Source organism: Sphaeramia orbicularis, chromosome 10 (assembly GCF_902148855.1).
Source record: "Sphaeramia orbicularis chromosome 10, fSphaOr1.1, whole genome shotgun sequence".
Classification (NCBI taxonomy): domain Eukaryota; kingdom Metazoa; phylum Chordata; class Actinopteri; order Kurtiformes; family Apogonidae; genus Sphaeramia; species Sphaeramia orbicularis.
This window is the reverse complement of record NC_043966.1, coordinates 23,272,066-23,287,139: the sequence shown is the minus strand read 5'-3', so window position 1 is coordinate 23,287,139 and position 15,074 is coordinate 23,272,066. Positions and strand designations below refer to the sequence as shown.

Genomic DNA, 15,074 nt, shown 5'->3' with positions numbered 1-15,074 from the left:
GTCCAGCTTGTATTTACAAGGCTGACAATTAATACTGAACAAACAATAACTTAAACTATGAATTATGAAAAAGCTGCAGCATCTGAAGCCGACCACAATGAACATTTGACAGATAAACAGTACCACAGTGCTTCAGTTTCAGCTTCACAGTTTGTCATGCCGTGTATGTATTGTGATTGTTTCTCTCAACTCACCATATATTTTTTATTAGGAAGTTTGGGGGATTTTTTGTTTGTTTTTATCAATTACTAGAAATTTCAGGTGACCCCATTTGAATTCCAGGCAAACTCACGTGTGGTTCTGACCCCGAGGTTGAAAAACATTGGTTTAATGGCATTTGAACAAAAGTTTTGAGTCAAGTTACTGTAAAAATTTTTTCCACCATGTAAATCAATTCTAAATATTAGTAGTAGGCATCATTGTAACAATGGATGAAAGCATAGTAAAAACATCCATATTAAAATCACTTCTCTGTATGAGGTACTATAGCGTGAAAGCAGAGACTCGAAAATGCCCAAAATAAAGGTGAAACACTTCGACAAACAATTTTCTGCAAGAATTTAGTGTTGATCACATTAGAGAATGATCACCACAGTGAATAGCAACAAATCAAGAATTTCAACCCAATGCTTAAACTGAAAACAAAACCTACAGTATGATAAAAATGCTTTTTTTTATTTTTATTTTTATAGTAAATTAGGATGAGCTGACTTGAAAAAAGCCATCTTAAATCAACTGCAACTAATTGCTTCTTTCATCTATCCAATTAAAAGCAGAATTTTAATCCAAGTAGTTTATTTCTTGTTTTGATAGCTCATCACGTGCACAGCCTTTTAATTAGCACAAAAATGTAAGAATTGCATATTAATTCAACGCGGAGGAATGCATCGTTATTTACTCTAGTGAGTCTCATCTGTTTCTCTCTCAGCGCAGGAGTCCTCCAGGGCCGATTCTACCATGACTGGTCTAATTGACAACCGTGCTAAAAGATGTGTTGGCAAAAAAAGTAGACACAGGCTGCTAACATTTTCAATCCATACTCACTCAGGTGTGTATGTGTGAGAAGGTGTGAGGAGGTTGTTAAAATGGTGCTGAGGATCAATAGGATGTTGTTGTTAGTGAGAGACCTTTCAAGGGAAACATCAGTAAGGTGGCATCACAAGTTGTCATGTGTGATGTTTGTGAAATGTATCTGGAATGTCTCTACCTTCAGCTGGCGGTATAAACAGTCAGCATCGTCGGTTCAGCTCCCCCTGCATTCCTGTGATGAAACAGCTCAGTTGCATGAGGTAATCTCACCCTTATCCAAATGAGATGGTAATGCCTTCACTCAGGGAATTCAGCAACACATAGCAGCACCTAGAAGGAAGGTGTGCACCTCAGATGGGACTAATAATAGTGTCTCCGTTCCCTTAACGCGCAATCTATATTATATGCCTCAAAAATGAGACCAACTATATGGGTCAGTGGGATTTCTGTGAGGGAAAAAAAAACAGAAAGGAGCAACCAAAAGAAAATATGCTCTGCTGACAACAGATCTAAGGAATGCAATAACTAATAAGAAAATTATTTGGGCAGAGTAAGAGCTCAGAACTTTAATTAACAGAGCTGGTTAACTGATTGAAAGGGAATACATGTCCACATTTGTGTGCATGCAGGCCTAATTATTTTCAACTCCTTGATTGTCTAAATAGGCTTTATAAATAAAAGCACAAGTGACTTGAAATGTTCAAAGGAAATTATTTTAGAAATGGAAATGATCAAAGAGCAGTCTTTCATAAATTCTGTGATCTGCGAGCTGGAATACACAGGGACTTCAGTCCTGCAAGCTGTGGCCTAGGTTTCGCATTAACTCTGGAGGAGACACACTGCTACTGCTACACACACACACACACACACAACACACACACACACACACACTAACACACAGTATACGACTCCACCCCAACATCTGGCTCTCTCAGGGGACAATAAAAGACATTTATTAGCCTGAGTCTTTGCTTAGGCTGCCCACAAATTAAACTGAACTAACAGGAAAGACGGAAGCAATTAATATCAATATGGCATGGTATGGTATGGCATGGTATGATATGGTACGGTACAGTATGGTAATGATGATTCACTAGCCAGTAAATAATATAATACTGTTCACTGCTGTGGAGCGCTTTGCAGAGGGTATTGACTGAAGATGCCTACTAACTCTACGTATGTATATTTTATATGATATATGATCCATATGGTTACTGGGCAGGCTAAGTGTTGGATTTACAACATGCAACAACAAAATATTAATGCTTGTTTAATTAGGGAGATGAAAAATCAAATGTTTTAGGTAATTATGTCAGTGACTTCACTTTGCCACTGGCATTCTGCTCTCATATGCGTAATATCAACAGCCCACACTACTTCCTGATCTGTTTATCCTGCTTTTTATGTAACTTGCATATCTTAGTATCTTTACTTTTGATGTTGATAAAAGGAGCCAAATGTATATTGAAACACTGTAAAACACATGCACATTTGTTTGTTACTTACAGCTTCATAGTGGAGATGGAACATCTTTTTCTTTTCGTTATTCATTATTCATGGCCTATCACATGCGATACACAATGAATTAAGTTACAGTAAAGTCAGTTCTGTTTTGAGTCAGCTCATATGTAGACATTAAAGTCTGTAAAATGGTATCACTTCATCTCTCTCTATCATTGTGTCATCTGTTTTCCAAGCACAACTGCTCTTATTCTAGAAATTATAGTTTCTTTCAGTACTAACCTGATATCTGTCTCAGCAGGTTTAGGATGCTGTATTTGTCGTGAGCTGAAGGCATTTCTCTTCCAGGGGAATGTGTTTCTTTTAGTTGCAGATTAATATTTCTGAAACACAACGCAGTCACACAGATGGGTTGCATAATTTAGTCAATTACGTAACTGAAGAAATGGTACAAAATTCAACAGAAAGAGTACAGAAAATAGAGCAGATATTGGAGGGGAGATGAGGACAACTCCTAATTACCTGAGCTGTATCTTTATAATGGACTTAAAATTGCTATATTAAACTGCTGTGTTGTTGGTGTGGCAGTGGAGGTGGACTTTTGATCCCCTGCCTTTTTCCTGATACCTAGAACACAGGATTATTCCCCACAGGCTGGAATAGATGCAGTCAGTTCCGCCTTGCTCTTTTTGAAGGTCATATGTGGAAGTGCACTAACTTCACAGATTTAAGTCAGCAGTGATACTAGCATAATACTCTTCTTTGAACACAATCATGGTGGCTGTTCTTGATGTTAAATATGCACAAGTGCTGGCATACACACCTATGCAGTTTTAAGGCACACATACTTGCACACTGTACTTCATATTACCATATCATAGCATATGTCCAATATAAGGTTAGGCTGGCCTATTGATCATCAAAAAGATGAAGGGACGGTCCACCACTTTCCCTTTGCCACTCTTAAATCCATTACCTGGACTCCTCAAAGGAGCAGGACTGGTTAATTACTCTCTCTCATGCCCCTCGTGCTCTGTTTAGCCTGTGGCTAATGATAAACTATTTCCATCAATAGTGCTTTAACTTCAGAGGGGCTTAAATGACACTGTGGTCTTTTAGGATTATTTTATTGATGACTGTAAACAAGTAAAGCAACAGTGGGTTGGTTTGTACTTCTTCCTACTGCCTCCATCCAGGGTGCTTCTGTCTGTGTCCTGCGTTTTAGGGTCAACACCACACCAAATCACATTTGTCCTCTCCATTAATGTCACAGCCTTAAAGCAACATATCATTGCAGTGCGTAGCTGGCCTAACTGTAATTGAAAAGGCCCAAGGGGAATTCCTGGGTTCTGTGTGAGGCCCCCTAACCCCCACCAACCCACATTCATCATTGTAGAGTTAAGCCCTGGGGTGTTCTTTTAACGCTGAAGGTTAACAGTGAGATCGCCAGGCCTCCTCGCTTACAGCTTCCTTAAATGTGGCCCCCAGTGTTTCTACAAACACTAGACTTTGGTTAAAAACTACATATAGCGTCATGTCAAGTACATATTAATTTGACGGCAACATACCAAGTGGAGGAAACGTGTGTGTCAACACATCCATGTTCAGCAAATGGATGGACTTCAGTGGGGATGTGATCAGAAACAGAATCCTTTCTTCAGATGTCGAGTTCACAGGCTTGATTACACAGCAGCCTCGCAATGCATACTGCAACAGATAAAATTAAACACACGCGATTACTCATTGCTTTGAAACACCCTGGACCATGATCAGTGTGATCCCTTTTTTAAGTTCAACCTCAAACAAGAGATTTGAGAAATCATACAAAAAATATTCAAATGCAGTATCTCACAACACAACCAAATTGCGCTAATGAAATGTGATAGTTTTAAAAGACAGCAAAGACAACAGGCACTCAGTATTTCTTTGTGCTGTTTTTGTAAAATCTAAGGCATAATGCTCTTTAGGCTTGGTGATCAAAGCCTTTTTTAATATTTTCAAACAAATGCTTCAAATGCATTCTGTAAAATGTGAATCATTAGGCAGAGCCGTTAATGACAATAGCGTAGAAGACTGAGGAAGCGCAGATGAAGATAAAGGCATCATTTCTTGTTCCAATGTGCAGATTTGAACATATTCATCGGGTTCTTTACATACATGAAAGCGAGCTGCCCTTGCCAACAAGTGGGGGCCATTAAAGCTCAGCCTGGTTGATCTCTGATGACAAGAGTCTAGAGAAGGGATTAGAAGGTAAGGGGACCGAAGTTATGGTCATTCCCTTAAAAGGATGGCATAGCATCTCACAGGCCTGGAGCTTGCAGGAGTTGAAAGATCTTCAAAGGTCTGCTCACCCCACACAACCTACTCTGGCTCCCCGAAAAAACCTTGAAAGTATGAGTTTTGAAAGATGTGAACTTTTAAGATACTATTTATTTTCTTTCGGCTTTGCAGCAGACCATAACAAAACTTGGACACATAATTATATTATTCTTGATAATAAATAATCATTGTCAATCATGAGGCAAACTCCTGGGCTAATAAGAGACTTAGGGTACAGCTCATCAAAAACTGTCAAAATAGGTTACATAAGGAATTCATAATGAAAAAAAAAAAACACAGATATATTAAGAACTATCCATGGGGATGAAATGCAATGCATCAAAAGACAAATATGCATTAGATATGAGCATGGGCGGGGTCTTTCTCTCCTCTGTCTTTCCTGCTGCACATCGGTTTTAAGCGATCCTCTGTTTTTGACAAATTCAACAAAAGTCAGAGAGCTGAGAGTATGAAGGGCTTTGGCTTAAGATGACAGTGGGGTGACAATTGGGAAGAGTGAATAGGAGCCTACTTTATTAAGCCCTAATATAGACTGGACTAAGCAGGGGGCTGGCACCGCTGAAATGAGAAAACCGCTATGCAGGTGAAGATGAGAAAGGGAAAAAAAATCCATCAGATTAAATAAGAAAAGCACAGCAGTGAGACTCTGTTTCTTTTCATAGTTCTATGATTTATGAACACCTTAAAGAAACACGCTGCTGTACGTGTAATTCATGGTGTTGCATTGTCTTACGTAAGAGCCCATCTTCCAAAGGGTGAGTTTTCCAAAGCTTATTAATTGTCAGGTTGTCAAATTAACACGGGCTTTGACGTAGAACAGATTACCCTATAAATGTTTTCAAAAAAGAACAACTGACATGACAACCATATTCATCTCACTCCACTGTTTCATCTTATTGACAGTCATATTATGTGTTGCTCAGTATTTTACCTTGGAATCCATCTTATGCACTTGCTTTCATCAGTGATGTTTGGATGCCAAGCCCTTCTGTAGTTGCAATGATCCAACTGGAAAGAGAATGGAGGGGGGAAAAAAAAACTAGCTTTGCAGCTGCATCCAGTTTAACATGTGGGCTGAAAATATTCGGACAGAAAAAAGCAGATATTTGAGTCAAGTTCCACGGATGTTTGGGGAAGAATTTGGTGTGGACAGCTCTACTTACCATGGAACCACACTGGCAGAGATTAGGGGGCCATCATGAAGGAACCATGGTGGGTGAAGATAGCCAGGAGCTGCAGGGATAGAGACAGATGAGACAGAGAATTGAGAGGACCTGGCAAAAAAAAAAAAAAAAAAAAAAAAAAAAAAGGTGGGGGCATGAAGGCTTGGATGAAAAGAAAGCAAGTTGGGGAACAACAGCACCGCTGGCTACACCAAAGGAGGTTGGAGAAAAAGCCAAACATTCAATTAAAATCACACTTGGTCATCTTTGCCTCTACTGTCAGAGCAAACACTGACGCAGCCTCCCCGAGACCAGCAGAGGGGCTTAAACCTCCCTTGAAAAAGTATGGGAGCTGCATAGTGTAAGTTACGCAAGATGTCATACATGGTTATAATGATGCATCAACCCAAAGACCTGGTGTGACAAAGCAGCCCACCCCCTGCTACACAGCTGGGGCTCAACCCAAGTATGGCATAACAGCAACCCAGGGGTTCAAGCTGACAATTCAATGGATTCCAAGGTGAAATGGATCTATTACACTAAACTGATGTATACCCTGTATATCCTGTCCAAAATGGCGCCTGCCGCTTGTTGCTAGGCAGAGAGTGCAATAGTAAAGATGGCGGCGGACAAGTGGCAAACTGCAAAGCAGAGGTCTAATCAGTTGTGATTACTGGGGGGAAGGGCGTGGCAGGGTTCAATGATTATGGAATATTACAACAGCATGGTCAGAATATACAGCAAAATGCGTACAGAGTCGGGACGTTTCAGTTTAAGGTGTCGCTCATCCTCATATTGCAAACAAAAAGCCTGTGTTCTTTACTCAAATAGATATTTCCTTGGCTACAAAATAATCTCTGACTATGTTTTCTGTGAAGAGGAGGAGGAAAATGAAGCATGTGGTAGTGCATGGTCGGGAAATTTCATAGTTTAGGGTGTTGCTTTTATGCCTTTATACATGTCCTCACATAACAAATGAAAAAACTGTTTTCTTCTCACAAACACAGAGGCTTCTTTGGCCACCGAATAATGTTTGACAATGTTTTCTGTGAAGAGGAGGAAGAAAAAGAAGAATGTGACAGTCTATGGTTTTACAAGATAAGCATGTTGATGAAAATAAGATTTTGAAATTACTTTAAAAACAATCATCATTGAAATCATAGTACAGTGGATGTAAACCATTTGATGCAAGCTACTGATGAAGCTGCACTGTAGCAGAAACTGATCTTACAATTTCTAGCTATCATCTTATTGAAGCACAGTGATCAAAGCTGGGACTGTTGACTTCACTTTACTGGAAGAAGCACTCTGTATCAGGGACTTGACTTCATATACATATCTCAATCCTCAACCCACTTACCACAAAACTTCTCATTTTGTGTAAATTGTCTCAATGGTAGTGATGTAGCCACATATTTCTGGAACATCCACTGATCATTAGTCCAATAAAAAAGCGCTCATTTGTGCGGATAAAACTGACTCCTGTCTGATGAAAAGTTGAGAACAGATTCTGGAACTTTGGACAGTAAATTTCTATTCTATTCTATTCTATTCTATTCTATTTGTAGAGCCCTATATCACAACAAGGTTGCCTCACAGGGGTTTACAGAATTAGCTGGATATAAAAACAAACAGCTTATTGTATTCTACTCTATGCTATTCTATTCTATTCTATTCCTAATTCTGAGAAAATAAGTTACTGCACCGGCAAACACTAGAGGGATTTGCAAAATGCATCATCAAAAATATCTTACTCTCCCTAAAAATGTATACCCATGAGCATCACGTACATACAACATAAACAGAGCACATATTTGCATTCATAAACAACCTCATCACATTCCATATTCACCGTATCTGCAATATATAAAAATGAGTTGCTTACAGTTAAGCGCTATTTCTATGATAGGGAAAAAAAAAACACGAAACAAAAATGAGACCATTGACTATGTAGAACTGCATCACTTCCTTTTTAGTCTTAGAAAGAATTTTAATGTAAATGCTCATAATGTACATTTAAATGACAGCACTAAAAACAGTCTTCTAACCTCTTAAATAGGCCTTAAATGATCATATGTAATATAACAGACACTAAGAGGAAAACTGCTTCTGTTACAGTCTTCACCTCGAGTACTTATGTCTGTCAAAAATACAAGGGAAAAACGCAAAACCTGCATCAAATACTTGCACACTGGAATAATAGTCATACAACAGCTAGTTATTTAGCTGTCACCTCAGCATAAGCAGATATTTCAAAGAAATGTAAAACATGCACTTTGACCTGATTTTCTTTTGATATGTTTGAGGCAAATTTGTATAAATATATATGCTGGAAATCATCCTCCTTATATTAAATGGTATAAAATGCTGACATACATACATGCAGGTACAAAGTGTAGAGCTGTGCTAGTGGCAGTGCAGCAGATCTTTTTTGCATTACCTTCGCCTACAAAGAGAAACTCACCCATTTATCATAATTGTTCCCCATCTGACCTCCACTATTTCAGGATCCTGCAGAACTTTACTGTGCACATCATCTTGAGATACATGTCATAATATAGTTCTTCAACATGGTCACTCATATTAAAATGACTGTTGTAGTAATGCAGGGGATAATATTATTACACAGAAAACTACAGTGTTTGACAGGGGGAACATGGGAAATTAGAAATGCCTTGTATGATATTAAACTCATTCTGAGATTAGACAGTGAATACAAGCTCTGCTAAGAAACAGACAGGCTTCAAACACATATTTCCTCAGCTTGTTTCTCTAAAATAATGAGGTGTTTGTTGAAATTTACATTCCTGAAGGTACAAAAACTTGAGCAAATATGTCAGCGAAACTGCAGCCTTGATAAAGTGAGGAAAACATTTGACTATAAGGTCCATGTATCATATCATTTAACATTTGTCAAATAGAATCAAGTCTTTTCATTCAAGACACATTTTTTTCCTCTGTCAGAAAGTGTGATGTTCTGACTTTAAATCCAGACTCAAATTTTTTTGAAATTGTGTGGGAAATTTAAGGTTTGTGTGTGTATTATTGGCAAAATAATGATAGGTGGTGTATTGATTTTGTTCAGTATCATAACACTGAGACATTTTGTTTGCGTGTTTGTGCATGTGCGTGTAGGGGTGATGGAGGACAGAAAGAACATGTCATAGACAGAAATCGAATCAAAGAAAAATAGCATATAAAATCCGACACAGATCAGCGGGTGCGTGGCTACCAAAACCAGAAAGAAAACCTATAATCTGCGTGATCGGACGTGAAAATGCGTAAAATCCCCACTGATGGCGCAGTGAACTTATCCAGAACCTTAGTGGAAAAAGAGTGCGCTCTGGGACTGAAATAAGCCTGAGTGGATCACACGTTATTATTAACTTTTACTGAGTCTGTGTCAAGGAAATCGAGGTAAAATTGTCGTAAAGACCTGGCCAAAAAACGACATCTATGAATGAATAGCGACGCTCAAGTCAGTTTCATGGATCCAGGCGGGACATCGTATCTGCCAAAGTTGTTAACCTGCAAATGTGGCGTGACTTAGACTAGTATAATTAATATTTTTTATTATTTTTAAAAGGACAAAAAAGGTCAGAAGTTCATTGTGAAAATGCATTGAATGGGCTTAACCACACATGCCTGATCAAAGGGAATATAGACACTTTAATAAAATATAGAATACATAATTAATTATACAGTATACGTATGTACAGTAGGACTATATGCTAATTAAACGTTTTATAGCAGCACGAACACTGTGGTTTATGCTCACGTTGGACTTACTTTGCACAGAAATGTGAAATATACATATAGTACAAACAAGAATTAGAATAAAAATGGACGAAAAGGCGAAAGTTGCCTTGTTTCAACAGGAGGGGGAAAAAAACCTACTAAGACTGGTTGTATTATAATCACAAGAAAAGGGGAAAAATATGATTTAGGCCCACCACAAAGGCTTGAAACATGTTAAAAAATTAACTTATAAAAAATCTCACATATTTCTTTCGTGTAGCTACATACATTAAGACAGGAGTAATGGTTTTATAGTTCCTGACACACATTACATTTAGTTTACATTCAACAAAGCCCCATACACTTACGGTACATTCAGAAAAACAAGACTTTTCAGTAAATATCCTATAAGGTCAAAAGACTTAACACGCAGACTCCCATAAAATAAAATCCCTTTTTTTCCCCTCTTTTTTTTGCCTCACTTAAGATAGATATTTTTAATTATTATGCAACAAAGCGACCATTTAAGCTTATACACTTTATAAAAGTTCCTATAATCTGATCTGGGGGGAATTTGCTACTAAGAAAAAAGGCCTCACAATAATCAGAATAAAACTCGCCACGTTTTGCAATGCAAGACATGAAAAGGATGAGTCAGGGAGTGTCACAAATATTGGATACAACATTAAAATACAGAGAGTAATAGAAATACAGTTGGAAGTCTTTAACATGAACCAAAAAATTAAAAAAAAAAAAAAAAAAAAAAAAAAAAAATAGGTCCCAGAAAGTGTAACCCATCAGGAACTCAGAGGGACGGAATGTTACACTGCTTTGGTGGAAAAGAGTCCACGCCGCTGTGGCATGTGTACCATCCATTGACGATGCTTTTCTGGAAGGGTGACGTGGAAGGGAAAGTCCTTGAGCTCTGGGTGAAAGTGTGACCTGTCTGACCACAGGGATACTGGGAGGACTGGGACCTGTAGCTGCCTCTCTGTAATAACAAAGGGTCCAAGAGGGGTTGTGACCTGTGCGTGGGGTAGTCCAAACTGCTGTCAAACGTATGATGGAAACGTGACCTCGGGGTGGACTCGTCTCGACTCTCTGGGGACATGGGGACATCTTGGGTTGCGGTCGGGGGGTGAGGTGGGCTGATCTGTGATCCATCCTGGACTCGGCTTGACCTGGACTCTGTTACGTGACCTTCCTCGCCACCAGGTCGTGCGTCGCCGCTTTTGGCACCGTGGGCCTTGTTGCAGTGGAGCTTCATGTGCTTTCGCAGGGAGCTCGGGTGGGTGTAACACTTGTCGCAGCCCCTGACCTTGCACACGTAGGGTTTATCACTGGAGTGCACGTGAGAATGTTTCTTTCTGTCGCTGCTGTTTGCAAACCTCCGGTTGCATCCCTCGAACTCACACTTAAAAGGTTTTTCACCTAAACGTGTGAAAAGAGAAATGACGGCGAGTTACGAATATGCTTATATATCCCCTTACATGAGCCCACTGCTATTGCATGAATACTACAAAAAAAATATCAAGTCATCATTTGAGTGCATCCCCTGTAAAAACGTCCTTAAAACCCGCAAAAGCACATCCAGCCTACACTCCACACACTGCACTGATCTGATCATGCGCCTCCAGTCTGTGGATCTGCACAGCCTCTTTGCAGGCCACACAGTCCTGATCTGAAAAAGACACTTTCACTTATTTTACATATTAATTACATATATATTTTAGCAGTAAATAAAAAGCCTGTGCACAAAGTTGCTGGATGTAATAAAAGTCAGAGTTCAATCTGTTGCTCGTGCTTTGGTTCGCCTTGATCGCAACAAGTGAAGCAGAAGTATTAAATCAACAAGGCTGTTAATGCACTAGAGTGTGACAAATATGCCACTGCCAATGCAAAGATTTAGATTTATTTAAATGCAATTCATGGAATGATTTAGGCTGTTGCTAATGATTGATACTAATGATCTTCTTGCACAGAATTGCCTACAGCTGCATGTGTCCCCCCTGCACAAACAGACGGAGGCCTGCACGACACCCAGGCAGTAGAAACAGGCCAAACACAACTCAAATGGTTTCCTTTCACATCATCATATTATAGCCTTTCTGTTTTTAATTGATTGGGAAAAAATGCCCCCAAAAGCTAATTTATGTTTGGTTAAAATCAAACATATATGCAGTTGTGTAGGGGGAAAAAGTCATTATTAGCTTGTGTCTTTTTTTTTTTTTTCTTCATCTTGTTGCTTTTTAGCTTCATTAAAACGATTTACACAGAATTAAAAGCAACGTCTGGTAAGTATTATTTTCATTCAGTCTTTACACCTCACCTTATGTGTTAATTGTGTTTCCAAATTAAATGTCTACATTCAAGTATAATTACACTGGAATCACTTTTCTTGCACAACCTGTGAACTAATTGAAAATAAATATTATGTACGTGAATCTGTTGTAAAATATAGCCCACTCTGTCAAATCCCAAAGAAAAAAAAAGAAAAAGAAAAAAGAAAGACATTTATTGACAATTTCCACAAAAAAAAGAAAAAGATCAGGCCTAGAAATGAAGTCAGAATGATACTAAAGAATATTGCATCTTTCTGAAAATATTCCTCTTTTAATCTGATACTTATTTTTGCTGAACTGACTCAGGTCATCGTTTACCTACCTTCATATTTCCTGCTACATCACTGTGTGATGAGCTCTGTGTGTTCCTGTGCTCAGGAGAAAAGTCCCTGGGAGGCAGAGACAGCGTAACGGCTACGTCACAGCTCTCCGGTGTCCCGGCATTTATTTAATAATTTCACTGAATGAAGTGGGAGAGGCACCCAAACCACCAGGCCTACTGACTGCACGCCGTTGGAAATGGCTTACTACCACTCATCTGTGCCTTCACATGCTTTCCTTCTGCCAAAGCAGGCAACAACAACAGGCTTTGCATAACATTTGGGATAGTGCAGATTAAATAATGTCAGAGCCATACAGTAATAATAATAATAATAATAATAATAATAATAATAATAATAATAATAATAATAGTAATAATAATAATAATAATAATAATAATAATAATAATAATAATAATAATAAAGTGACAGTATTAGCAAATTTTTAAAAATGTATAATGAAGTAATCAGTTCAAAAAATGTATTAGAAAGGCATCTTCAAAATTAAGTTAAACATGTAAATAAGTAGGCCAGTTGCAACATTTACAAAAATTGAACCTAAAATTAATTATTAATGTTATTATTCTTAGCCTATTATTATTATTATTATTATTATTATTATTATTATTATTATTATTGCTTTAATAGGATCATTTGTGACTAACCTGTATGAGTCCTCTTGTGAATTTTCAGATTTTCTGATCTTGCAAAAACCTTCTCACAGCCGTGGAAGGGGCAGGGAAAGGGCTTTTCCCCTGTGTGGACTCTGACGTGATTCACCAGCTTGTATTTGGCTTTGAAAGGCTTCCTGTCCCTCGGACAATTCTCCCAGTGACATACATATTCAGAGTGCTCTGGTCCTCCGACATGCTCCACTGTCACATGGGTGACAAGTTCATACATGGTGCCGAAGGCTCTGGAGCAGGGCACCTTCCCAGCCCCTGCCCCAGCCCCAGCCCCCTCTTGGCCGTCACTCCATTTACACACCAGCTCGTGCTTCACTGTTTGTTTGGAACACCTGAGAAAAGCGTCGCCTCCTCCTCGCTGGATTGCCATGTTCAGAGGTTTGTACAGACCCAGGAACTGTGTGACAAGCTGCTGGCTGTTTCCCTTGGGGCTGATGGTTTGGCCATAGGGGTGAGTCCGGGTGAGGAGGTCTCCAGGTAGACCCAGCATCATTTGGCTGCCGAAGTCTCTTGTTCCGTCAGTGGAGCCATGGGCCTGCTCCTGATAACTTGTGAAAAAAGCATGGCTTCTGTTGTCTCTGCAGCCAGAAAAGTCACGGTACCTTCCAATCCCGCCATGTTGGTTAGCTCTTGATGCCAGTTGATCAGTGACGGGTGGCATGCCGGCTCCAGAGAGGTTGGCTCCAATGATAATGCCCCTAGGGCTGTGCTCTAACCGGTGGCCGGGGTATCCAGAGTCTGAAAAATTGGGAACCGAATGGTCAACATATGCACTGGACCTCGTCTCGGGGTAGTCTCGCAAATTGTGCGAGGGGCAGAGTTTTAAGGAAGTGCCAGTGGGGTGTCCCATGTGCTCTCCTGCCAAAGGTGGCAGCACCACGCTGGGTTCAGTATTGCTCTCCCCGGGGTTGACGCAGGAGAGAGGGCAGCCACTAAACCTCGAAAGGCTTGTCATGTTTTGTTGTGAGTTTGGCTATGAGTTTGCAAAATCAACCAATTCAGAACTCAGGATACACCTAGAAATTCAGTTTCCATTTTCCATGTTGTATATCATCTGCATGTGAAATTCTTGGCCGTGAACTTCGCAGAAGTAGGAACCAGACTCAATTTCGTTAAAGTTGGTGTGAGTCCCATGCCGTTCACTTTGCCCTCTTGATTTGTGGCAATAACCGTGGTAGTAAAAATGCCTCGAAACAGGCCATGGTGCAATATAAAAGCACAGCAGGCAAACGTGCTTTAAAAAAGGGAGCTTTGGGATTGGTTGGAATGCGCGGTGATTGACAGGCGCTGGGTTTGTTTTAAAAGGGACACGCAGGCGTTCACCGCACGACTCCGTTTTCAAAAATCGCACTGAAAATGCTTTGAAATGTGCCGATGCCTCCAAATATTGCAGCCTCTTTAAGTTCAGGAGCCTTCTGTTGAGCCCCTGCTCTAAAGCCCCAAAACCTAAAGAGTGTGCAGGTTAATGTTTTATCAGCTCCGAAAAATCAACAGATTAAATGTTGATATGAGTAAAACCCACTGCTCTATATGAGTGGCCCATCTACCGCCTTTCATTTCTTTGTAAATCTTGCCAAGGCAAATGTCCCACTCCTGCCCTGCAAGAATAATAGAGAGACAGGCCAGTGCGTGTCCAGGCCAATTATTGTCAAGACTCCCGTTCTGAGTGGACGACCGCATTTAAAAGCACTGAAAGTTACAAGAAACTCATTCTAACAGCTAAATCACTCACTTGATTTTTTAATTTTTTTATTCCCTCATACTTTTAAGTGACAAAACTGTTATAGATTTTTTTCCCCCCACTGCACTATGTAGTTAAATATATAATAAATTCTCTCATCTTTGTTTTACAGTATTCAACACATCAGCACTTCAGTTTTCCCAAGTGAAAAGAACAACTTGTTGCCTCGTATTAAAGCAAAAGTTTGATAAAGCATCAACTAGTGGCGCACCGGGCAACCAAACTATCACTATCACCAACTACACCGGAGGAAA

At 39.5% G+C, this 15,074-nt stretch overlaps 1 protein-coding gene across 12 annotated transcripts in view; it reads right to left on the bottom strand.

Moving 5' to 3' along the window:
• Positions 1-15,074, bottom strand: part of zic6 (zic family member 6) — a 95,093-nt gene that overhangs the window by 19,797 nt on the left and 60,222 nt on the right. For 5 of the 12 annotated variants that reach the window (XR_003936361.1, XR_003936366.1, XR_003936368.1 and 2 more), the window contains exons 3-5: positions 5,994-6,063; positions 5,762-5,904; positions 4,059-4,197 (exon numbers count right to left, since the gene is read on the bottom strand). Coding sequence is in view for 3 of the 12 variants with exons in the window: in XM_030144657.1 (XP_030000517.1) it covers positions 10,537-11,162; positions 13,059-14,034 (1,602 nt within the window). In the remaining 9 variants the exon portion in view is untranslated. Of the gene's footprint in view, positions 1-1,207; positions 1,360-4,058; positions 4,198-5,761; positions 5,905-5,993; positions 6,064-9,563; positions 11,163-13,058; positions 14,745-15,074 lie in introns of those variants that run through there. The other 7 variants (XR_003936363.1, XR_003936364.1, XM_030144659.1 and 4 more) reach the window with 5 other exon arrangements.